This window comes from Hippopotamus amphibius, chromosome 14 (genome assembly GCF_030028045.1).
Source record: "Hippopotamus amphibius kiboko isolate mHipAmp2 chromosome 14, mHipAmp2.hap2, whole genome shotgun sequence".
In the NCBI taxonomy this organism is placed as follows: Eukaryota; Metazoa; Chordata; class Mammalia; order Artiodactyla; family Hippopotamidae; genus Hippopotamus; species Hippopotamus amphibius.
This window is the reverse complement of record NC_080199.1, coordinates 36,451,069-36,478,214: the sequence shown is the minus strand read 5'-3', so window position 1 is coordinate 36,478,214 and position 27,146 is coordinate 36,451,069. Positions and strand designations below refer to the sequence as shown.

Genomic DNA, 27,146 nt, shown 5'->3' with positions numbered 1-27,146 from the left:
CTTTCCTCAACTTACTATTTATTTCAGTTGTTAGTAATTTATACTATTGGGATTTCCCGTGCATTTTCGTGAGTTTTAAAATATACATCCATGTATTTTTAAATGGATTTTTTAACTTAAAGGCAATGTATTTTTATTTTACAAATGAAAAGTCTAATCTGTATATTTATTAAAAGTAGAAAATGAGTTAGTGGATCTTCAAACAGTGAAACTTAACTGACATCCACATATCTATTATTAGAATTCAGATGTTTTCTTTTAATTCTCTGGGACCCCAAATATGAATTTCTGTTAGTTAGAATATTCATAGATACTCCAAATGGAATGATGCCTATCATTTCTAAAATTCTTTTTGTCCAAAATCACAGAGATGGAAAATACCCAAAAGAATACATCTGTCAGCCTTCAGGCAAGGGTGCAGCCAGATCATACTAGTCAGATAGACTGTCCATATGTAAACCTGTAAAGGAACTCATATACCTGTAAATGACAATGAAATGTTAGCTTTGAAATAGTTTTTTTAAAGTAGTTTACAGGAAAATCAGGTATGGTTAATAGCCTGTCATTTATGAGAATGGAATGTTCTGTATGTTGGTACCACAAGACATGTCTATTCTTATTCATTTCTCATCTTTTGCCATTGGTTAAACTGTGCATTTGATCCAGAAATAAGTCAACAGATGTTTAAATGGGAAATGTGTTGTGAAATTCAATCGTTTGTATATAGTAAACATAGATTTTTTTTTTTTTTTGGACCCCAAAGTAATAGCACTTGTAAACTATAAATGAGGTTATCTAACTGAAGTGCTGGTCTCTGATTTTTGAAAATTAAAACTATGAACTGAATGCTTCTGAAGAAAAACAATTCTTAGCCAGTTTTCCATGTTGCTAGCTATTATAGACTTATTTGTGTTCTGCAGTATAGCACATGACCCCTCTTTTCATTATAGAAACCGCCCCGTGCCCAGCACCGTCAGTAGCTCCCTTAGATAGTAAGCATTAGACGTATAAGAAATCGTAAGCTCTAACAGTCTTTCTGTGGACTTTGGTACCAGTTTTCATCCCACAGATTTTAAGCAGTACATTTACAAATTAAGGTATACCAAGACTTAGCTAAAGTTTATGCCTTCTTAAACCATGCACGTCTTTGATGACAGAGAACACTAGAGAAACATTGAATGAATGACTCAAACTTTTTATAAGCTTTCAATAAAAAGGACGGCAATAGTAATTCTTGGGGTTCATTTGAATAGAACTATGAAAAAGGTATCTAACTTTTTCTTTTTATGAATTTTACTTATAGAAATTAAGATATAATTTTATAAACACTTCTGAGAATTTTTTTTTAATAAATGTATTTATTTATTTATTTTATTGGCTGTGTTGGTTCTTTTTTGCTGTGTGCTGGCTTTCTTTTAGTTGCGGTGAGTGGGGGCTACTCTTCGTTGTGGTGTGCTGGCTCCTCATTGCCATGGCTTCTCTTGTTTCGGAGCACCGGCCCTAGGCACGTGTGCTTCAGTAGTTGTGGCACATGGGCTCAATAGTTGTGGCTCATGGGCTCTAAAGCGCAGGCTCAATAGTTGTGGCACATGGGCTTAGTTGCTTCACGGCATGTGGGATCCTCCATCGAACCCGCGTCCCCTGCATTGGCAGGCGGATTCTTAACCACTGCGCCACCTAGAAAGCCCCACTTCTGAGAATTTTTAATTGCTGATACTATCTGATAAGTGTTATAAATTTGTACCTACGTGATCTTACCAAAAGTAAAACTGCATATAGCTAAACTCATTTTCCTTTACCATTTTATAATAGAATCTTAATTGCCATAACTGCCTCTTCCCTGTGAGAATTGAGTATCCATTGCACAATTCTATGACATGTTCTTTGTTTCCCTCAATTCTTTAATATGTGGGTGAGCCTGAGGCTTCCTTCCTATCAATTCCAAATGTTTAACATTACTTATTTCCTTTTATTTTGAATGGTAGCCAGCATTATGAACTCTGTACTTTACTATAAACCTCAGAAAACAAAAGAGAAGCACATCTCTCCCCATGGCTTCAGAGGAGAATGTGGAGAAGAATATGTATGTTGTGCTCACATTTCTCTTTGGTGGAGTGTGGACTATGATAAGAGTAACAGGGAGATGAAACCTCTCTCTGAGTGTTTCTAATGGTGGGCTGGGAAGTATCCAACCCAGTATCCGTTGAACCTTTGTGCATCACACCGTAGAAGAAAAAAAATTCTTAAGATGTGATTTTTGTTTCCAAAGAGCTGAAAGAATAAATGAATATACATACTTATATTTTAAAGCAAAATGTTCTGTATCTTAAGGAGTCTATACTTGTCAGTGAATGTCCCTGTCTGTTTTAAAGGAGTATCAGGAATGACCTTTTAGAGGAGGCGGTATATGAAGCAAGCATCTGAAGTATGAATTGTGACATGCAGATCTGAGAGAAGGGCATTCCCGAAACTTTATAAACCTTCCTAAATGTAGGAGGAGAAAAATTAAAGGATTGTCAGGAAACCACAGCTAATTCAGTCAGCTGATCTGGAGTGTACAGTTAGGTAGGGGAGATAGATAGTTTCATGTTCTGGTAGGCCTGAAATGTCAGAATAAAGAGCTTATATTTACTTCAATGAGCAACGAAGGGTGATGTGATGAAAATCATTTTACAGAATTAACTTGCCAGTAATATATAGAGACATATACAAGTAATGTGTGTGTGTGTGTATTCAGAGTAATTCAAGATACCATAAATAGAAGCACCTGAAACTCAGGTGACAGGTAACCATGGCCCCAATTGGTGTGATGGTATAGGGGAATAGATGGGAAAATTGGTTTCAGAAATACAGCTGCGGGGTGGGGACTTGTGGAGATTATTCTACCCTGCTCTCTGCTCACCACGCCCCCTCTCCTAGAGAAAAGAAATTTCTAATACATTCGGATCCTATTCCAAGACTTTGTTCGGGCCGTGTTTCTAGCTAGGTAGTCTCTAGCGAGAAGGTCACAATCATGAGGACAGCTTGCTTTTCCATGTCCTCTTTTCCTGTGACTAGAAAAACAGGGTTGAAGATCACTTGCAATTTTCAGTCTTTGGCAATATATACACACTGATGTATTTAGTCTTCAGGAGCCAGCCCCTGTTAAGATGGGACTGGGGCTTAATGGCCTCTCTTAAACCTTAAACCTATCACATTCTCCATCCCCATCTACCAAAGACCTCTAAATTGGGGTTTTCACTGTGAACCCAGCTAATAACATAGTCATAATTTTATTTCCCATTTGCCCCTGGCCTCTTTTGCACCTTTTTCAAGAACATCATGCTGAATGAAGGTGCGTTAATGAATTTAATGGAGCGTTAAATATTTCTTGGATTTCCCCAAATATCCTCTAATAGCACCCAATCCCACTATCTCCACAAACAAGTGGATGCTACTGTCTGCACACGTTGGAGGCAATATAATTTATGTTTCAGATTAGTGTTTCTGGACATAGATTCCCTAGTTTATGATACTGGCTCTATTGTTACTGGGTACGTGACTTTAGGAAAGATATTTAACCTCTTTGTCTCAGTTTCCTCATCTATAAAATGAAGACAGTAATAGTAACTTAACTCATAGAATTGTTGTGAAGACTAAATTAGTGTTTGGCATAGAGTTTGTCACATAATAAACATTAAACATTAGCTATCATGGTTGTTAAGGACTCAGTAACTGACTAGATTTGAAAGTATGTTGGGGCTGTTATCAGTGATTCCTACAAAATTTTGGGTAGTGGAGTTGACAATGATTTCGTAGTCAGAAGTAAGACTTTCTGAAAGCAGAAGTGACTCATGGACGCGTGAAAGTTACGATATTGATTTAGGACTTGAAGTTCTAACATACCATTGACATAAGAAAAATATGGTAAATAAATGGGACTAAGCATCTCAAGCCTGGGAGAAAGATCAGGCCTATAAGATAAAGATTTGGGACACGTCAACATTGCTGAAACTTGTAGTAAGAACTCTGAAGTTTGATAAGAGATGTAATAAGTGCTAAATACTTTCTGTGAGATACATACTGTGCCAAATGTTTTGAGACTTTTTCCTTTCATTAATTTTTTTCTCAATTTTTATTATTTTTCCCAAGTTTTAATTTTTTAAGTGAGAAAACTAAGGCTGAAGGAGATTGTTTCCTTAAAATGTCATAGCTGAAATCTACAAGCAAGCTATTGAACTAATGTGACTTCGACAAGATTACAGAATACAGGGTCATCATGAAAAAAATCAGTTGTATTTCTGTATACTAGCAATAAGCAGTTGAAAATCTTGAAAATTAAAAGTTTTTTAATACTATTTGTAACAGCATCAAAAATACTAAGTACATAAGGATAAAATTAACAAAATAGAAGCAAATACACGACACTGAAAACTAGTAAATGTTGCTGAGAAAAGTAAGGTAGACCTAAATAAGTAGAGAGACATGTCACGTTCATAGATTGAAACACTGAATATTGCTAAAGTGTCAGTTATCCCCAAAGTCATTAATAGATTTAGGTAATCATGATGAAAAACTCAGCAGGTATTATGTAGAAAATGAGAAGCTAACCTAAAATTTACATGTAAATTTACAGAACCCAGAATATCCAAAATAATTTTTAAGATAAAGATGAAAGTGCCAGGATAATTCAGTAAGGAATTATATAGTCTTTTCAGCAACATGCTAGAACATTTTGATATCCATATGTAAAAAACTCAATCTCAACCCTTACCTCAAACAAAATATAAAAATTAATTTGTAGTCATTCATAGATCTAAATATAAGGACAAAAACTAGAAGACAAAAGATGAGAGGAAAATCTTATTAACCTTTGGTTAATCAAAGAGTACATAAATAAGACACAAAGGGGGCTTCCTAGGTGGTGCAGTGGTTAAGAATCCTCCTGCCAATGCAGGGGACACGGGTTCAATCCCTGCTCCAGGAAGATCCCACATGCTGCGGAGCAACTAAGCCCGTGCGCCACAACTATTGAGCCTGCACTTTAGAGCCCGTGAGCCACAACTATTGAGCCCATGTGCTGCAACTACTGAAGCCCACGTGCCTAGAGCCCGTGCTTCGCAACAAGAGAAGCCATGGCAATGAGGAGCCCGCGCACCACAATGAAGAGTAGCCCCCACTCACCGCAACTAAAGAAAGCCCGCGCACAGCAAAAAAGACCCAACACAGCCAATAAAATATGTAAATTAATTAATTAATTATTTAAAAAAAAGACACAGAGACTGTTAATCATAAAGAAAACACTTGTTAAATAAGACTTTATCAAAAATAATTTTTGCTCTTCTAATGAAAAAGGAAAAGACAAGCCACAGACTTGGAGAAAATATTTGCCAAAAATGTATCTAATAAAGGACTTGTATTCAGAATGTTTACAACTTAAGAAGATAAACATTCCAATTTAAAAAAAAATGGCCAAGGTTTGAATAGACATTCTGTGAAAGAAGAAGTGCTAATGACCTGTAAGCAAAAAAGAGATGCTCAACATCATCAGTCAACAGGAAAATGAAAACTAAAACTGCAGTTAGATATGATGACAACCAGAATTGCACGATCTAGAATGGCTAGATTTTAAAACAAATTTTGGTATATTCATACTATGAAAACCTACTCAGCAAGAAAAGGGAACCAACTACTCAATTTGCAACAACATGGGTGAATCTTTTTAAAAGCCTTATGTTGAATGAAAGAAGGCAGTTACCAAAGGCTGCATACTGTTTGATTTCGTTATGTGCTATTCTAGAAAAGACAAAACTAATGACAGATGATCAGTCACCAAGAGCCAGAGGTAGGTTCATAGTATTGACTTCAACGTAGCACGGAGAATTGGGGATTTGATGGAAGTGTTCTGTATCATGATTGTGATCATGGTTATATGACTATAAACATCTGTCAAAACTCATAGTCTTACATACTTAAAATTGGTGAATTTTATGTATGTAAATTATATCCCAGTAAAAGTGTTTTTTTTTTAAGTAATTAAAAAAGGTATAGCCAATGGGTGGTTGTGCCAATATTCAAATTTATTTCTATACTTTTATGGTAGGGGTAGGAGGGTCAGACAAAAAATAATTGAAAGTTGGGAGTCAGAAGAAACCTTTGCTGGATAGATAACTGATGTTAGTACAAAGGGAGTCATCAAAGGAGAATGAAGAGGGCTCTGAATGTCTTAATAAAAGATAGCAATTTGGGGAACACCCACTGTAGAGAATATAATAGTCTAATAGGTATGAATAAGTTTATTCCAAGCAGCAGTAAGAGCCGGGTCAAGGACTTGGTTAGCATGTTGTCAGTAATGTTCCAGAGCTTCTCTTAATTCAGATCAGAGGTTGGCAGTTCAAATCAGAGCCAAACAAAATCTAGCCCACCATCTGTTTCATTGTTTTAGTTTAGTACAGCCTGCAAGCTAAAAAATGGTTTTTATATCCTTTAATTATTAGGAAAAAAATCAGATGAGTATGTGATGACATGAAAATTATGAAATTCAAATGTTAGTGTCCATAAATAAAGTGTTATTGGAACACAGCTACACACATTTGCTTATGGCTCATCTATGCCTCCTCCTTTCATGCTACAACTGCACAAAGCCAAAAATTTTTGCTTCTGGACCTTTACAGAAGAAGTTTCCTGTTCCCTCATCTAAAACATTTATGCCAGCTTTTCAGGAGCTCCCACAAGTAGCAGTGGTCATTATCCATCTCCTTCTCTACGGCCATTCCCAGGTCTGAGTGGACAGGTCACCACTTGCAGATCGCTTCCTGGATATCAGCATGCTCTTCCCAGTGCCTCTCTTTAGCTGGGCAAATGAAAAATTATTTGACTTTGAAGACATAGTTCTTTGTCTTGGTAAGCATAAGATATTTACATTTTACTTACTGGAAAAAAAATCAGGTTCTATGGTTCCAAAATTTCTGTGTTTCAAGTAATTAGAACATCTTATGGTTCATATGAAACGTGGTGAGACATGTAGGCCAGACTGAAAAATGGAGCTGCTTCAAGGTCACCTATCATTTTACCCATGGCAGGCCTTTTTTTTTTTTTTTTGGAAAAAGGATCTGGCAATCTTGAGTATTTAATTTCATTCTACAAATACTTAGTGTTTACTGTACCAGCACAGTTTTAAGCATTTTACTAATTTTAGCTCATTTAATCCTCATAACATGATGAGATTACTATAATTATTCACATTTTATAGCTGTGGAAACTGAGACACAGGTAGTAAGGGGCAGGTGTGGGCTCACATGGTCTGGCTTTAGAATCCTTGCTTGATTTAGTTATACATAAATATTTAAAATTACATTGTGTGAAAGAATACTACAGTCTAATCACACAAACCTTCAATATCACTTGAGGCACTTTTTTAATCAAAACAGTTTTCCAGAACAGGTCATCTTCACTGCTTTTTGTATTTTTTCACTGTTGAAATCTCTAGACGGTACTGTTGCCAGATTTTCATCTTTTGCCACAGTATCCTTTTTTTTTTTTCATTTGTTCTTTTGGTGTGTTTATGATCTTCACAATGTGATTGACTATGTTTCTTTTTTGAGATAATCTTTAGCACCTGCTTTTGGTGTACTGGTGTAGCTGTGAGGCTGCTTTCCAGAAATAATTATTAAATGTGTTACATGCCTTTGCTTCCATATTTATTGATTCCTTCAAGAGAACAATATCAGCATCAAAATTTGCATTGATTATGGTCTTCGCAAGCCAGTGTGTCCTCCCTACACAGTGTTTTACATTTTAAAATAAAGTTATTGAGAGAATACTCAGTGGAAGGATTTTTTAAAAACTCAGAAAAAGTGACACCCTTCTTGCCTTCAGGATGAATTTGAGGGAAAGGCCTCATCTTATATTCACACCCGTACTGTAGGTATTAGTAGGGCACAGAGCCAACTTCATCCAAAGCAAGAAAAATAACTTTTCCCTCCAGACTTCCTTCTAGGACACCCATAACAACTTTAATGACCTGAACCTACTTAAGCCCCACACCTGCACCCAGGTTTACTGTGCCCATGGGGAGCCATTGTGTTTGATTCTTTTCGTGGACAGCCCTGGCCTGTTTCGTCTTCTTTCTTCACCTTTCAGTCATGCCCTTTGCCTCTGCTATCTTCCTTCTTTAGTTGTGTCTATCCCCGCTTACCTGCCAAAAAGGGTATTGCTGGAGATTGTGTATGTCTTTTTGGTGCATGCATTATTTTTATTTAAATTTTTTTTCTCTCTTGGATACAGAATGTTACAGGGTAAGAGCTCAGAAATTTGAGGCAGGCCTGGGTGCAAATTCCAGCTTTGTTACGAACTTGTGCAAGTTATTAGCTTTTCTAAGTCTCGGTTTCTTTATCTCTAAAAAGAAAATATCCAAAACTCTGTGTTAGAGTTTTAGAGATAATTAAGTTGAAAAATATATATACACATGGATAGCACATAGAAACATAAGGCACTGAAATGTCAGGCTCCTTTCCTTTGTGCTGGTCTGTACACATGCTGACGGGAGTCATGCCAGTTCAAATTTACTTGTAGTAAAATCCTTTAGAGTTCATCTCTGACTTTTGTCCACAAGCCTCTCTCTCACTTGCTAGTCTAACCAAGACCCAAAGCCTCGCACTGCTTTGGGTGTTGGTTAGACTAGCATGTGAGAGAAAGGGAAGAGGCTGTGGGCCATCATAAAAGTGCCAACTTCGCCCCAGCCTAGGAGGAGGAGCACAAGGAGCCACGCACTTCCTGAGGTGGGAGGGTGTAGGGAGAGAGGTGAGGTTCCAGAAGGTGTTGAAGGAGAGAAAGCATTTCTTCAAAGTACTAATGTGAGATTTTTAAATGCTTAATTTTTTTCATTCAATGAATACTTATTCTCTTTGATTATAGTAGGTACTTTATTATTTCATTTTTATCCTGATGCATTTATAGCCATAAATAGATGTATAAATAAATACCTAGGCATGCAGACATTTTCTGAAATTTTATAAGCTTTCTCATTTGACAAACGGCTGTAGAAAATAAAAAGTATGATAATAACATGATGTGTTAACCGTGCTAACTGGCACGATATTGTATTGTATGTCTACTTGCTTGAAAATCCCAAGGTAGTATTATATAGAAAAACTAATGAGCAGTTATTCAGTCCATTAAGTCTAATGAGAGAAATTTAGAATGAGGAAGTAGGCCTAACAGAGTGATTTAGTTCTTCTTCTTATGTTATGTTTTTCTTCTTCATTTCTGTTTTACAAGCCCTCATGCTAGACATTCTTGTGGGTAGGCTAGTGAGTTGCACTTATATTTTTTAAATTGTGTATACATTTTGCAACAACTTTAACTCATTACAGAGCTTAGATACATCACACTGTATTATCACACTAACTGTGCTCCTTGTTTGTATGTCTGTTTTTAAAATGTTTTTTGAATGTTGTCATGTCTCCATCTACCACCTTAGTCATTAGGTAAACTACATTTTTAGAAACTTTAATCTTTCTTGTAGCTCATTCATACCTATCCCATCATTTTGGTTTCTTTATCCTTCACTCTCTATAATTTGTTTTTATCTTACACTTGACACCCAAACCTGTAAATAATCATCTTAATTCACTGGTTTTGTCACACTTCAGAAAAGACGGTCCCTCAGCAGATTAGTTTATGACACGTTAGTGTTTTTCTCTCCTGGCTTAAACCTTCTTGGTAATTTCAGTTTTATAACACCTAAAATGGTTAATATGACACCATTTATTTATTCAATAGAGCCATTAACAGCTTATTATATAGCAGGTGAAACGCTAGATCCTAAGAATCCAGAGATACCTTGAACAAAATTCCTGTACTTGAATAACTTATATTTTAATTGTACAAGGCACTGTTGTGAGCATTTCACTTATATCTGTGTATTTAGTCAACTAGAACTCAGCATTCCCAAGTCTGTCCTCAGAGACTGATGCAGGACGTCTGAGGTGGAGCTGCGGCATCTAGAGCTCTTACAAGTTCCACAAGCCGTTCTGATGGTCATCCTTGGTTGGGCAGATGGAATCTAGCTTAGGAGTCATCCTCACCCTTAGAAAAGAAAAGTCTTCCTAGTGACCCAGCTCTACTATCAAACTATATGATTTTGAAGACCCAGGACTCTGGTTTCTAGATCCCTAATTCAGGAGTTTTCCTAGAGTTCTTATGGAATTCTTTAGTCTGTTTTCAAAACATTTGTATAAGTTAAGGTTTGTAGTTTTTGCCTGTTAATAGGAAGTTAGTCTAAATAAATGACGTTTATATTCCTTTTTGCCTTATACAGTACTTTGTGTGTTAGCTGTAGTAAGCTGATATCCTTTCTTGACACTATATCTTCTGGGAAAATTGGACAAAACCATGATTAGCTTACATTCTGCTACTGTTCATACTTGACATTATTCATCATAAAAGCATCCCCCAAAAGTGTATTTTCTTGTGACTGTTTTTTAAGACTTCATTTTTTTAGAGCAGTGTTAGTCTCACAACAAAATTGAGAGGAAAGTACATTCAGCAAACGACTTTTTTTAGATTCAGCTTCATAATATTCCAATTTTTTTCTTTAATGTAGCCTAACACTCTAAAGTCTATATTGAAAGCAGCATGAAATAGTTTTGAGTACTCTGATGCACTGATATAATAAATAGTCTTGGTTCAGAGGATGATTCAAGTTGAATTTTAAGTGTTTGTTGTCATGTTGCCACAAAAGAGAAAACAGCGACCCATTCAAACACTGTTACAAAATATTTTACTCTAATTTTATCTCATGCATGCTTTGATTTATTTTAAGGCAACATTCCTTTCATTATATTTGTTTCACTTAAGTGCTTACTTTTATCTTCACATACCTGGTGCTAATTTTTTGCCGTTATAGATGGCCAAATATTACTACATATTGTTTATTAATGACATTACATATTTTATTTGATCATGATATGATAGATGCATTGAATGACTCTAAATGCATGCTTGAAATTCTTATAAATCTGTAGTACAGTTGTTAAACATACTCAGCGTTTCTAACTCAACAAAAAAAGATCTCTCACATTCATTTAAGAATTAGCTTGTAAGCCAAAAATGACAGATGTAGTATTACAGCTGAGAAGTGGACTTGTTGAAGAAGTCATCTAAATGGCAGAAACATTTGGACAAATACCCAAATGCCTTTTAAATTCCTTCCTCGTGTCCTGTAGGAATCACTGTTGCAACATTGATGGTTGTTTTATAAGTTTTCTCTACCTGCTTTTATTTTTCAGTTTAGAAAATTTCACACTTGAAATGAAAAGACCAGAGTAACTAGAATTCAGTTTCTCTGTAATGTTATATATATAATCTTTAAACTGCAGTCATTGCTCTTCTGATTTTCACTGAAAATAGTTTGAATTCAGTATCTAAGTATGTATTTTTAAATTTTATAGTATTGAGATGACAAAAAAAATGAAAGAAAAATTGGTAGAACAATAGGTAGCAATAATGTATTAAAGTAAAATCTAAAATAACACTTTCCATTTTAATGTCAATGAAAAGAAAGCAATTTCAGATATATTCTCTAATAGATATTAATTGTTCTAAACATGTTTTCTACCTTCAAAGCTTTCACGTGGGCAGCATGGTCCTATCAGTAAATTTCTCTTATTACATAGAGCAATTCTTGATTAGAAAACAAACACTTCCCACTGGGAGAGCATATTAACAGGCTAGCAAGTTGGTATATAATCTGAATAATAGGAAATTCTGATCTACTTCCCTTTCTAACTGATATATAAATTGATATAATGGAAGAATATAACTATATAAATATTGAAGATGTAATGATCTGAAAAGTTATTTTTAAAGAAATACCTGTAGATATTTTCACAAATACTCCTTTCAAAATTCAGTTGTAAGTTCTGGTATTAATTTATATATATGTAAATATGTATGTAAATGTGAATTAATTTGAAATATGTAAAACTACATAAAAATTGTGTTTTTTAATTTGCGGTTTTGTTTTGTTTGCTTTTTTTAAGTAACAGATTAGAAATTGTAGATTAGGTCTGGTAGAACAGGGGTGCTTATTTCTGGCTTCAGAGATCTTTCAAGTGTTTTCAGAATATTGAAAAACTAACCAACCAAAGACTTTACTAGACATTGATGACGTAGTGATAGGTACTTCATCCCTTACTTGGCTAATAAACATTTTTATTTTGAGAAGTAAAATATATGTCAACCAAAATTATTTAAATGGAAAATCCTTAAGTTTACATTTTTTTTTAAGTTTACATTTTTTTAATTGCCCATGTCAAAAAATTTTGAGTTGCCTTTAGTAAAATTACTTTTAAGTCAAACCACATAATGTAAAAACAGTAACTTTCTTTCCAACCTCCCATCTCTGATACCTTTATCTACAGTAATATCATTTCTCCAAAATGTATATTTTTCTTTTTATATATCTGTAAATGCCCTTATATGATTTTAGATGTATCTGGATACACGTCTAGGTATGTACATAAGTAATGAGTCAAGTTTATATTTTTTAAAAAAGCACATCAGATTATCTGGATCCAAATGATAATATCTTCCACAAAGTAGGCACATTTGGGGCTCATGTACTTTCCCCAGCTGTCCTGGCATTGCTTGGTGTGGTTACTTTATAGCACAGTCCTTGGAACAGTCTTTAACTGTAAGAGCCTTCTTCCTTCAAAGATGTATTTTGTTTTTGGAAATTCAGACTTTACTCAGAGTGAAGAATGAACTGGGTACTACTATTTGGTATGAACACTGAAGTGAGAAATTGGGTAGAGGCTAAATGTCTGACAATAGAGGAATAATTAAGAATGGAAAATTATGGGGCCAGTAAAGATAACACTTATAAAAGGGGTTTAATAGCATAGGAAGATTTTTAAGTTATATTGGGGGGTCGGGGGAAGGATAGTAAATTCTATATGAAGGTGTGATTTACATATATAATGTGCACAGCAAACATGTTTATATATGGTAATATCAAATATTGGTGAGGATGTGGAAAAACCATATTTCATACACTTCTGGTACCTTTTTTTCTTTTTCTGGTACCATTTTTAATTGATATTGCCACTTGGGAAGGAAATTGGGCAGTATCTCTTAAAGTTTAAAATCTTTTGATTCAACAGTTCTACTTCATGATTATCTTTCTTAGAGATACATTCATTCATGAACCAGAGGCATTATTTAGGATGGCCTTTGAAGCACTGTATATAATAAAAAATTGAATCTAAATATTCATCAGTTTAGGATAAAATAAGTGAATTTTAGAATTAAATGATTATGTCCACATTGTGAGCCACTCTGTACAAATGGAAAGAATGAAGTAGAGATGTGGAAAGATCCCATAACATACTCTTAGGTGAAAAAAATTTACAGAGTGTATGTGACATGATGCCATTTTAAAAAAAAAAAAAAGAAAAAGGGGACTGATATATCCTTCTGTGTATATAATACAGATGTATTGTTTTAAAAAAAAAAGAAATGACGGTGCACAGAAAAGTGATAATAGGAGGTCTTTAATACTGTAATATTTGAAGTTTTTACCCTAAGAATGAATGTGATAAATTAGAGAATTAAAAATAAAAACTTAAAAATATTTACTTGTACAGAGAAGAAGGAGATATGTGAAAAAATAAACAGCATTTATCATCATGAGCTTATAGTTGACATCTTCTTCTGTTTTCTAAAATTCTATAATATATTATTTGTATAATCAACACAAAAATTTTAAAGCCATTTTCAAAAAGGTGCTGTATAAATGATGAAAGGACATTTCTTATGTGGCTTATGATTTACCTCAGAATAAAAATGAATTCGAAGTATTTCTTAAACAATGATCAGATTGTTCGTTCATGTAAGTATCTATTTCCCAGTCCTGTGAAATAGTAGCACTCATCCTGATGTCACCAGTGCCTTTGTTAAAAATTCAGTCCTCTTTGGTCTGGTTACAATCCATATAGATTAGACTCTCTAGTACAGCAGTCCCCAGCCTTTTTGGCATCAGGCACCAGTTTCATGGAAGACAATTAATGCAAGCAATGGGGGGGATGGTTCAGGAGGTAACGCCAGTGATGGGGAGCGATGGGAGGCGGCAGATCACTCACCTGCCGCTTCAGTCGCGCACCCACCGCTCACCTCCTGCCGCGCAGCCTGGTTCCTAACAGGCCTCGGACAGGTGGCAGTCCGCGGCCAGAGGGTTGGGGACCCCTGCTCTAATAAATTCATTAGTATCGTTTGGGTAGGTAATTTTAGCTACTGGTTTAAGATACCAAGTCTCATATCAGTGCGAAGGACTTCTGTTGCCTTCATATGACATTATGTCTCTTTAAAATGAAAAACTCTTTAAAATATACATCTTTAGTATGATACATGTCCAGTAAGTATTTTTTTATTGATCACTTATTTTAATTCTAAAATACAGGCTTTAGTAAACCCTGGTATACATATCTTTGCTCAAATATCACCTTAACAGAGAGATGCCTTCCCTGACCAACCTCTTTAAAATAACACCACCACTAATATCTCTATCATTCTCTATTCTCTCACTCTACTTTATTATTATTATTAGAGTTTATTAGCATATCACCTTGTATTTGTTTGCCTTTGCATCATTACAATGTGAGTTCCTTAAAAAGGAGTGATGCTATTTTTGATTCTGTAGTATCTAACAGTACCTTAGGTGTACATTTAGCTGCACAATAAATATTTTTAAATGAATTAAGTGTTGAGGAATGAAATATTCTGGTTGGGATCACTGGCGTTCCAAAGGTTAAGACTCTGCACTTCCATTGCAGGAGGCACAGGTTCAATCCCTGGTCAGGGAACTAAGATCCTGCGTGCCGTGCAGCATGGCAAAGAAAAAAGGAAGGAAAGAGAAAGAGAGAGAGAGGAAAGGAAGGAGGGGTGGTGGATGGAAGGAAGGAAGGAAGATTGATTCTGGTTAATGGAAAGTTAGTCCTATATAAAACAGCAGATTTGAAACAGGAAATAAAAAGTATACTTTTGTAAAAAGTATCAAGTGTCGAGTACTTCATACTCATTATGCTTTAAATATGTAGTCGGTAGAATACTAGTTAATGTAAGATTAGATAAAGATCTATAAATATAGATATACAGATAGATACTATAGAGAGCAAAAAAAAATCTTTAGGAATAATTAAAAAATCAGTGATTTAGTATCTTTAACCTAAGTTGATTAGCTTTTCCTTAGTTTACAGAAGCAGAAACCCAAATGAAGAGGTGCATGAGAGTGTGTGTGTGTGTGTGTGTGTGTGTGTGTGTGTGTGTGTGTGTGTGTGTGTGTTTCCTCAATTCTTAATTGGCATACGTGGATCTTAGGGTTTGGTTAACTGTCACTCAGTGACTCATCCAGAAGCATTTTCAGCATGTGGTATAGGGCTATAGAAATGCATGTGGAACAGGTCTAGAAACACAACCAAAATTCTCTGTAAATAGAATGGAAATGAGTTTTATCCCCTGAGAATTAGAAATAGGCATAAAGAGTAGTTAAGGTGTGAATTAGTTATCAGCTCAACCAAAATGAATAGTTCACATAGTTGAACATCAACTCAGTGAAGCTTTATTAGAAGGATAAAGAGAAAGAGGAGCCTGAAACACCAAAGTAAAATAGGATTGGTGTCCCACATGTGAGTAAGATTGTTGATTAGAGACGGCAGCTTCTGCCATCGTCAGCTCCAGTTTCCCACTGCGAAATCCCTGTCTGGAGTCTCGGGCCCATCTCTGTTTCCAAGCACTTTTTTTTTTAAACACATGTAGAAAGCTTAGCAGCAGCCTATGCGGCCATTGACTTGCAGACTTTAGGATTAAATTATCCTCCCCAACACAAAGGCTTTACTGGTCTAGCCATGACTGCCTGCTCCCATGTATTCTTTTAAACCGTACAAGTGTTTTCTCTGTATTGACCCAGAGTCCTTTTCAAAACTTAATCTAACTGATGCCTGACTACTAAAAATCCTTCCCTGAACCCTTACCTATAACTGGAAATCCTGTTACTTTGCTTAGCTTCTTTTACCAGTCTTCTTGTGCAGGTTTCGCTTCCTGTGCTCTTTATCCACCCATAGTTCTCCTGAACAGACAAATGCCTTGTCTCAGCTGCTTCACTGCCTTACTTCTAAACTGGACCAGCTCTCAGAATTTCTTCATGAAAGGACCACTTAGCAGTCCTGGTGATTAAGGAACTTCACCATTAAATATAATAATTTTGGGGTATTTTGCCTTAGAATGTCTGTCTAGGAAATGAGATTAGATAATTGGGTTCAGAATAAATACCCAGTTTTTAAAAAAAAAATTGTAATTAATTTATTTATTTGGCTGTGCCACACAACGTGCAGGATTCAGGATCTTAGTTCCCCGGCCAGGGATTGAACTCGTTCGTGCTCCCTGCAGTGGAAACACAGAGCCTTAACCACTGGACTGCCAGGGAAGTCCCATATCCAGTTTTAATATTGGTGAAGCCATGAACATTTTGTGGATAAAATTCAAAGATCAGTTTTTGTTTCTCATTGCAATAAAAACTAAACTAAATAATAGAAGTCTTTGACCTTCTTACCAGTGATAACCTTGTTGATAGAGTTGGGAATAAACATACATTACTTGGCTTAATACTTCAGAGTGTAATGATCAAACTTTTCACCATAGTATTTATGTGACGACTGCTGATGTAAATATTGTTATGAAAATCTATTGTTATTTAGTGTTTTATCTGGTGCTTTCGTTAAGATGAGCTCTCCCATTTCTGAGAACAGAATTCCATGTTGATGTCTCTCCTACAGTTATTTCTCGGCATTGCAGAATATGTCATGCTGCTTGGAGTTTAATTCACCATAGCTGAGAGCATTTCTTAAGGGTTACTCTGTCGTTCCCTATCTAATTGCTGAGTTTTCACCTTTTAAGAGGTGAAGTTTTCCTTGTTTGTCCAGCGCAAAGGCTGTTGCAGTGAATATTCCTTAAGAGCAAACAGTTCATTCTAGGTCTTTATTTTACTATTTATATATTTATGTTACTATATTACTATTTTAAAGTAGTATGTGATTTATGAGTAAGTGTTATGAAAACTAAAAACCCAGCTAGCGTAAAGACTAATCTAGTCAAATTGGGGCCCTGGGGTGATGATAGCTGGAGATTCTGATTATACTTTTAACTTTGCACGAAATGTGACCTCTTAAGTTTACTATGCTGAATTAGAATGTCAACCATAAACTTGTTAACATATGAATAATATTGACTTAGTTCAAATAAGATGTTCACATTAAGAGGATAAGATGAGAAGTCTGAGTCAACAGAGTAAAATGTGACAGGTTATATTAGCAAAACAAGTAGGAGGAAGTTACCTAGGATTGTCAGCCTGTACCCTTGACATCATCTGTTCCTCACTCTGGAACTGCTTTTGCAGTTCTTATATTTCTTCATCATTTTCACAGTTCAACTTAAATTAAAACAATATTATTACAAAGCCATAACGATTTGAGGCAGATTTTCTTTTACTGTGTAAACAAGATGAGAATAGATGAGTCCTTTAGAATCATTTGGCTCATGGAAGTGTCATTTTATCACACTTAGTATCCTCAGATTTCTAGGAGATAGCTATTGTACGTAACTGTTCCGTATAGGGGAAGAATAATCGTGTTAAAAGTAACTTTCAAGTGCCATATAATGAATAAGAAGAGCAGGTGGAATCTAAAAGCTGTCTTTCATTTCCTGTTTGGAGTTGGCGTTGACCTCAGAATTACCCACAATGTCCTGAATCCATAAAAAGGCAAACTTAGCAGTTTAATTTTTTCAAAACAAATTCTTTTAAAGATAAATATCACATTGCAAATGACTTATTGAGAATTTATTTCAGTAATGAAGTTTAGTGTGTCCCATAGTTTAACATACAAATAGGTATGGATTTTTTTTTTTTTTATCTATATTGGAGTATAATAGCTTTACTCTGGTGTGCCAGTTTCCACTGTACCACAAAGTGAATCAGCTATATTTATATATATATCCCCTTACCCCCTCCCTCTTGAGACTCCCTCCACTCTCCCTATCCCTGCTCTAGGAAATCACCAGTTATCGAGTTGATCCCCCTGTGTTATGCATTTGCTTCCCACTAGCAAATGCATAATACATTTGGTAGTGTATAAATGTCAGTGCTACTCTTTCACTTTGTCCCAGCTTTTGCTTCCCTAGCCCCCCATGCTCAAGTCTGTTCTCTACCTCTGTGTCTTTATTCTTCCTCTGCCACTGAGCTCATCAGTACCATTTTTTTAGATTCTATATATATATGTATTAACATACCATATTTGTTTTTCTCTTTCCGACTTACTTCACTTGTATGATAGACTCTAGGTCCATCCACCTCACTACAAATAGCTCCATTTCATTCCTTTTTGTGGCTGAGTAACATTCCATTGTTTATATGTGCCACATCTTCTTTATCCATTCACCTGTTGATGGACATTCAGGTTGCTTCCCTGTCCTGGCTATTGTAAATAGTGCTGCAGTGAACATTGCAGTGCATGTATCTTTTTGAATGATGGTTTCCTCTGGGCATATGTCCAGTAGTGGGATTGCTGGGTCACTCACATATGTTTTATACATTTATATTTGTAAGACAACTTACCCCAGGGAGTACAGGGCATTTTCCTGTCAGTAAATTGTTGAATTAATAAATTTTTGAGTAAAATAATTTTTTACTACTTCACATCCATGACAATGGCTGTAATCAAAGAGACGATGATAAGTTTTGATAGAGATGTGGAGAGCTTCCCCGCCTCGAAATTGCTGGTGAGAATGTGCAACCACATTGGAAAGTAGTTTGGCGGTTCCTCAAAAAGTTAAAACTGGAATAACCACATGACCTAGCTGTTCTTTTATATATATATATATATATATATATATAAAATTAATGCCTGGACTTTCCAAAAAGTTAAGCACATAAGCTGACATTCACCTTAAAGCCGTGGTATGTATTAAGTAATGTGTACCAATATGCTTGAATGGAACTTCCACCAATCTGATCGTGAGATGCTTTTACTAAAGAGAGGGAAGTAGCCTGTAACAGGTATCTAATGCGTATCTTCACTGATTATACTTTGAATGTTATTGTCACTTACAAGAGTGAAATGAGCTTTAAAACAGATTTGAAAGTTTATCTGACCTCAGAAATGTCAGTTAAGAATATTATGTAATAGCGGAGAGATCACTACTGTAGAGTCAAACAGCTGAATTTGAGACCCCACCTGAAATTTACCAGCAGCTGCTCCCTGTTAAAGAAATTAATTAATCTCTGAACCTCTGGTTCTGCATCTGCAAAATACCGAATAGAGTTGTTGTAAGGATTAAATGAGATACCATGAATAAAACAGACTATGCTCTCTGCTTCCCTGCCCTGCACATACTCTTGTTTCTACTTCCTAGAGCACTTTCCACCTTGTACCTCCTCAAGCCATGTACACACATACACAGCTACACAAGCTGTGTTAAGTCTTCTTCCTGTATGTTCCCATCAAACCTAGGGATTACCTTATTGAAGTAGTTATAGTCTATTGAATTTTCATATTTATTTGCCTCTCTTCCCCAGAAAACTAACTTTTTTTTTTTTTTTTTGCCATGGTACGTAGATTGTGGGATCTCAGTTCTCCAACCAGGGTCTCAGTTCCTGGAACAAGGCCTGAACCCTGGGCCACAGCAGTGAAAGTGCTGTTTCTAACCACTAGATCACCAGGGAACTCCCGAAAACTAAGTTCTTTAAAGGGGAAAAAAAGAACATATTTTGTCTTCCATTGTATACATATTTACCTGGCATGGTGACAAGCTCAATAAATATTTGAAAAAAAAATAAATTTTAGGAATATCTAGCATTACACTGAGTTCATAATAGCTCCTTGAAAAGGTATAATATCTTTGTTTTGCTTTCTGTTAGAACATAGTCAACTTGACGCATTTTCAGATTTACAATATGCAGTGATTTATATGTTAAACGGAAATGTTTTTGTTACTAGCTATACCTATGGAATGAAGAGAATGTTTCTTACCTGTGTTATGATAGACTGCTTGTTGTTATATATTTATCTTTGTAATTCATACATTACGTTTTCTTGTAATATTCAAGTGTATACATTTCCTGACTTAAAAATTTATTTTATAAATATCTCAAGAAGTTTCAGGTTAATGTGCATATTTCATGCCATTCTTCTCCATCTGATATTATTTAGATTTAGAATGAAATAGCAAGGTTGGAAACAATGCTATAGATTTAAGAAGGCCTGTGAAATATGTGGAAATTAAGTCATTTTAAGCAATATAACTGAAACTTGTTCTTACCATTTTTTATTTTAAATGTCTTACAAAATAATAATAATAATAATAGACAGGTAATAACTTTTTGATGGAAGGAATGAAAATAAGGGAGCAGTAGAGGAAGTGTAATTGATATCTTTTGTTTCCTAGAACTTAGCGTATTTCTATACATATGCCTATCTAAATTATTTACAAAAGCTTTGCTGAATAAATAAAAGTTATTAACTGCATGATAATATGGGGATATAGAAAAAGGTAGAAGTAATGTTTATGTTTCTATAAATTGAGATTTCTTTAATGTTTCATAACCATTTTCTTCTTTCAGGTACAGAGAACTACAACTTAGTACAGAAAGCAAAGTAACAGAATTTCTCCATCAGAGTAAAATAAAATCTTTTGAAAGTGAGCGTGCTCAACTTCTACAAGAGGAGACTGCAAGGAATCTCACACAGTGTCAGTTGGAATGTGAAAAATATCAGAAAAAATTGGAGGTACATATACAAGCTTTTCTTTCAAAATTAACACAGAATGTAAGCTCTGTAAGTACAGGGTCTATATCATATTGAGCTTTATAAATAATATTTGTGTTTTGTATGAGAAAGAGCCCGTGTTCTTAATTTTTAAAGATCTCTTATGAAGAGGACATACCTTACCCTTTTGGATAAAGAGGTGGAAAGAAGGAATGGACCATTTCTAAGGAAAGAAATGCAAATTAGCATTGGTCTGTTTGTTGTTTTTAAAGTGCTAGCAAAAGTACCCTTAAATGGGAAATCTCATTTAACTAGAAAATGGAACATCCCTACTGGAGCACAGTATGGTAATCTATGTTAAAGTCCTTAAAAAATTGATCCAGTAATTTTAGTTAAAGGAATTTACCTAAAGTAATAATGAGATGCTTACAAAATTTTATATTCTTTGTATATATCACAGCATCATTTATTATAGTAAAAATTGGGAGTATCTTAAATGTCCAACAATAGCTAATTAAACAATTTTCAATTACTGTATTAAAAATTATTTATTTTGCTGTATTTGTGCATTGTACGATTACATGCAATCATGTTCTTCAAAATTTTAGGATCAGGGAAGTGTTTATTAAAAGCATTGAATTAGGAACTTAACTGGTGGTCCAGTGGCTAAAACTTTGCACTTCCAATGCAGGGGGCCAGGTTCAATCCCTGATCAGGGAACTAGATCCCACATGCCGCAACTAAGATCCCACATGCTGCAACTAAGACCCAAGACCTGACACAACCAAATAAATAAATAAATAAATGTTTTTAAAATAATAATAATAATAAAAAATAAAAATAACATTGAATGAAAGATGCAGTAATATCATTAACATGATAAATTAGCTAATGATGTAAGTATTCATTACAATAATCTTTCAGAAATTACATTTCTGAAAAGTACCCTGTTAAGTAAAACTAAGATTAAAGAGACTTTCCTGGTGGCGCAGTGGTTAAGAATCTGCCTGCCAATGCAGGGGACACGGGTTCGATGGGCCAGGAAGATCCCACATGCCACAGAGCAACTAAGCCCGTGTACCACAACTACTGAGCCTGTGCTCTAGAGCCCGCGAGCCACAACTACTGAAGCTCACACACCTAGAGCCTGTGCTCCACAACAGGAAAAGCCACCGCAGTGAGAAGCCCACAGACCCCAATGAAGAGTAGGCCCCACTCACTACAACTAGAGAAAGCCCACGTGCAGCAGTGAACCCGCAACATAGCCAATAAATAAATAAGTAAATAAATTTATTTTTTTAAAAAAAAGGTTAACAAAATAGAGTCTCAGAAAATAAAGCCTTAGGGAAAAACATAAAAGCAATGTTAAATAATACATATTTAAAGAAACATAAGTAAAAATTGTAGATGATGCCTACTTCTAAACAAACCAGTGTTCAGCATTTAAAACTTTTCCAGATACCTGCTTTGGGAAACTGCTGCAGTCATAATCTGCTACACATTTTAGATTAGATTAGCTCTGATTTGGTATTCATCTTTTGCAGATTTTTCATGGTTTAAATTGTATAATTCCTAGCAATTTCTTCTTCTTTTCACATTGGATGGCTGTGCTTAAGGATGTGTTTGGGGTGGGGGGTGGGGTTATATTTAGGAAGGTAGAGAAGCACTTTCCCTCTCTCTGTACTGAAACAAGCATTTCACTAACCAGTACTTTACAACATACAGTGCTGATGTTTTCTAAACCATTCCATTTTATTAGTTTTAGCTGATTGCAGTCTAAACTGATTTCATGACCTCCTAGAGGTTGCAACTTGCAGTATGAAAACCACTTTACCCAGTTTGTCTGTGGGTGCAGGTGACTCGTAATTATAGTGTTCTCTTGTATAAAGGTCTTACAAGGAAAAACACCTTTGTAAAAAATACTGTGATTCTAAAAACTTTGGTTGATAAAACTGACGCTATAGGGGAATTTCTTTACAACTTCTCCTTTGTTAAACTAGGATCTTTGAGAGCACAGGGACTGTTTATTTATTATTGTGTCACCAGTGCCTAACACAGTGCTTCACTTGTGGTGGATACTCAGTAAATATTTAGTGAGTGAATGAATGGTTTGATGAAAGCCAGTATGGTACCATTGTTTGAATCCACTTTTCTGAAGTAGTAGAAAGTGCCTTAGACAGTTGTTATTTATAATGAATTTAGAAATAATTTTATCGAGTGGAGATAGCTATAATTATATACTTTTCTGTGGCTTTTACCCAATATTCTCATTGATTTATAGCTTACGGACAATTTGTTTAATTTTTTCTTAACTATCAATTGTCAAAGCTTTCAGAACACTGGCTTTATATTTTTGTTTCTTTTTAAAGCAATTATTGACCTGTAATTTTTTATCTTCATTCATTTTATATATGTTATCTATATAATTTTATATGATCTTATATTATCATTCTATCCTTTAAAGGAAGGAAATATCCACTGTGAAAGCTTGATATTTAATGGATTCCTAAAAGCAGTTGACCTATTTTGTTGCATTCATATTTAAACTCAGATATTCATAGGTTGTTTTTTTCCTAAAGAATCTTTAATGCTATTACCTTCCATAGGTCCAATAATCAAGTACTTCAGTGGCTTTTCCGAAACTGTAATAAATTTTTTTTTTTTGGGGGGGGGTAAACTGTAATAAGTTTATTCATAGCAGCCACTTAGGCAAACCCAAAATAAAAGAGAATTTGCTACCATGGGGTACTGAAGTATTAGAAGGTACCCCAGATCAAAAGTTTCTGGAGATCTCTTCTCTATGTTATGAATGAGAATTTCAAATTGTACCTCTCAATTTAATACTACTTTTAAGTCTCTTCTTTAAATAGTATTTTATGAAATATCTCATCTTCAGTATTTTGACTCCTTATCTCTTTAGATATCCATTTCTGCAGTTTTTCTTTGCGTGGTATTTTTATTAGGGAAAGTGGGGTGCAGGTGAAAGGTATCAGCTGTGCTGTAGGAATTGTCATTTAACACTATCCTGACTGATCCTCTCTTTTGACAAGGGAATTCATGTGTCATCAGCCACTAGATTCTTAATGAATTACATCCCAACATAATGAACTCTCTCAAAGCCCCACATTGTTTCACTGTGCAGTGATTTTGTTATAATAAATTCTCAAGAAAACATTTCCAACCAGAAAAAATAAATAATGCTAAAACAGAAATTTTCTTTTTTTGACCCATTCAGGGGCACTAGAAATCATCCTACAAACATTATTCCCATGTTATTCTTTCTTCACCCTCCAAAGGAATGTATTTGGAGCTTGGAGGATGATGTTTAGTTTTTCTAGAGTTGGGGGGGCAGTGATGAACTTATTTTTTGGCCGTGCCATGCAGCATGCAGGATCTTAGTTCCCCAACCAGGGGTCGAACGCATGCCCCCTGCACTGGGAGCACAGAGTCTTAACCAGTGGACCACAGGGAAGTCCCTAGGGGGAAGTTTTGATGGAAATAATTGAAGAAAATGAGATGGAAGAGATTAAAAGAAAGTTAACTCGAAATTTCTGCTTGTTAAAACCCGTAAATAGATATTCCACATCTTCTTTCTCCCCATCACAGGAAGCACACAATCACATACATTTCTTAAGGTGAACTTTGTCATTAGAGAAAATATGTTCTCTTCAGAATTGCTTAATAATGGAGAATTCAGGATAATTAAAGCAGTACATCTCATTTTTTACAAGCCATTTAATACAAAGTTCTCATACTTGTGTTTCCTGCAGTGATAATAATATCTTTCAGCACTTTTACTGTGTTCTAGGCACTCTGCTAAGCACCATGAATTTATCCTCTAATTTAATCCTTGCAACAATATTCTGAGGTAGGCCTACAAAGAGTAATTAACTAAGATCACAGCGAATGAGTGTTGTGAAAGCCAGGATTGAAATCCAGATCTTTCTGGCTCCAAACCATATTCTTACCATAATATTCATTGCTTCTCAGGAAATATTGCATTACTGCTGTTGTGTTAGGAAAAGTAATGCCACCCCATAATTTAGTCTGTGCTAGTAAGTACACTTTCTGGATAGTTGGGATTGAATATAAGCATTAAACCTTCCTATGTCACTAGGAATGTCTCCTCTTTCAGTGACTGCGTTATTGTCATCCTCGTGATTCCTTCAGTGAGTTACCATAGGAAAATATAGAACTTTTTGTTCTTACATAAAATAACTCCAATTTCCATGTCTTTTATGTCTCTTTTTAATAATTTTTTTTATCCTTTCTTTCTATACAAAAGCATTTTCTGATACTGCCCCAAGTAGCACTTCACATTTACATTTTGATTTGTTGCTTTGAATTTAAGATTGTTCAGCAAACCAAAAATCTTACTAAAACCATGATAAGGGTAAATGAAATAATCTCTGGTAGAAAACTGAAGGACTTATTACAAGTATGTAATGTTTACAAACAGTTCTGTAAGCCCTTCTCAAATACCTGTGATCACCAAATAAATAACCTCCACCTAGGTGAGAGTATAGCATTATTGCATTTTTTGAAGTCTAACAAGCAAATGCTAACGTTACTCCAGTAGCTATTCCTAAATTTTAAATTTTTTTCAATGTATATCATAAAGTGCTTCATAATTTTTAGTTAAAAACTTTTAATTATTTTCCTCAGAAATAAATGTATTTTACCTCCTCAGTCATCTTTATTGAGCTACTTTCTCATCATATCTAAATCATTTAAAAAATTTTTGTATCATATTTTTGTCTTAATTGTCAACCTATTTAATTCTGCCCTTGCAATTTTTCTTCTTCCACTCTTAGGTTTTAACTAAAGAATTTTATAGTCTCCAAGCCTCTTCTGAAAAACGCATTACCGAACTTCAAGCACAGAACTCTGAACATCAGGCGAGACTAGACATTTATGAGAAACTGGAAAAAGAGCTTGATGAAATAATAATGCAAACTGCAGAAAGTAAGTTTCCCACCACCCCACACAGAGCTTTTTTTTCTGGCACCACAAGGAACCTGATACTGTTTCTAAAACTGCTTTGCTATATTTCTTTGAAATATAACTTGTAACTTTTTTTGAAAGAATACTTTATATTTTAAATTAGTTAACTCTAATTCTAGTAGTTGAGATCAAAAAAATATGGTTAACTCTGATAGATTCTATCTTTTCATTTATTTAGTTCAGTCATTCAACAATAAAGTTATTACATATGCCAGGATTTTATCTTTTCATTTATTTGGCTCATTCATTCAACAATTATTAAGTGAATACATATGCCAGATCAGGGGATATGGAGTTCATGCAGTAATTCTTACTTATAGGTATTCCTAGTCTAGTCTCCTAGGAGAGACAAACATATTAACAAATAATTAAAGTGCTCTTAGCAAGAGAGAGGCAGTTCTTGGTGTAAGTGCAGAAGAGATCTTGAGTTAATTCCATGTTGGAGGTGAGGAATCCCTAAGAGGGGAGATGACATTTGAATGAGTCTTGAAGGACAGATAGAAATTCATTGCATGCACTGTGTTATAGACTTTGACCTTTAATTTCTGCTTCTTTTTTTCTCTCTTATTTGCTGTCTTCCTGTGTTGTCCCTGACTCCAGGGGACTATTTTAAATTAACATTTTACCATTGACTGTGATGTTTGCTACAGTAGATTATTTCTGTTCAAAAGTCAGAAATAATAGTGGCATTCTTATAAAAGTGGGTTTAAACTTCAGCTGAAGTTGAGGTTGACTCTATTTAGGGCACCTTTTCTTGTAAAGGCTGTATTATATTGACAGCCCAGTTTAAGAAAAACTTGTATTTCATTCCTATCATTGCCTTTTCTTTTTTAATCTCCAAGGTCAAAACTGCGATAGTTTCCAAATTTATCTTCAGTTTCTTCATGGAGTCTGAGTAATCTTTATAAAATACAGATTTGACCATACCATACACCTGCTTTAATGCCACTATCAACTTAAAACAGCCTGATGTCAAATTCCTCAGCATGTCTTTTTATGATTAGACTCGTTTATCTTTGTACTTTTTTGTGCCTTGCCATTCTCTATCATATCACATTATTGTGAAAGTTCCACACTCTTTTTTTATCTATATAACTTTGCGGATGTCCCTCTGTCTAAGCAAATTAAATAGAACTTCCTCAATCTGATAAAAGGTATCTACAAAAAGCGTACAGCTAATACCATACCTTATGATGAAATATGATATGCTTTCCCTTTAAAGGAGAGAACCAGGCAAGGAATTCTACTTTCATAACTTACGTGAAACATTGTATTTGAATTCCTAGCAAGTGAACTGAGGCAAGAAAGGGGGGAAAAAAAGTATAAAAAATCAGAAAGGAATAGGAA

At 34.9% G+C, this 27,146-nt stretch overlaps 1 protein-coding gene across 4 annotated transcripts in view; it reads left to right on the top strand.

Moving 5' to 3' along the window:
* The window catches only part of PIBF1 (progesterone immunomodulatory binding factor 1), a 208,636-nt gene that overhangs the window by 92,344 nt on the left and 89,146 nt on the right, over positions 1 to 27,146 (top strand). For all 4 annotated transcript variants that reach the window (XR_009049051.1, XM_057707704.1, XM_057707703.1 and 1 more), the window contains exons 11-12: positions 20,651 to 20,816; positions 25,610 to 25,760. Coding sequence is in view for 3 of the 4 variants with exons in the window: in XM_057707704.1 (XP_057563687.1) it covers positions 20,651 to 20,816; positions 25,610 to 25,760 (317 nt within the window). In the remaining variant the exon portion in view is untranslated. The remainder of the gene's footprint in view (positions 1 to 20,650; positions 20,817 to 25,609; positions 25,761 to 27,146) is intronic.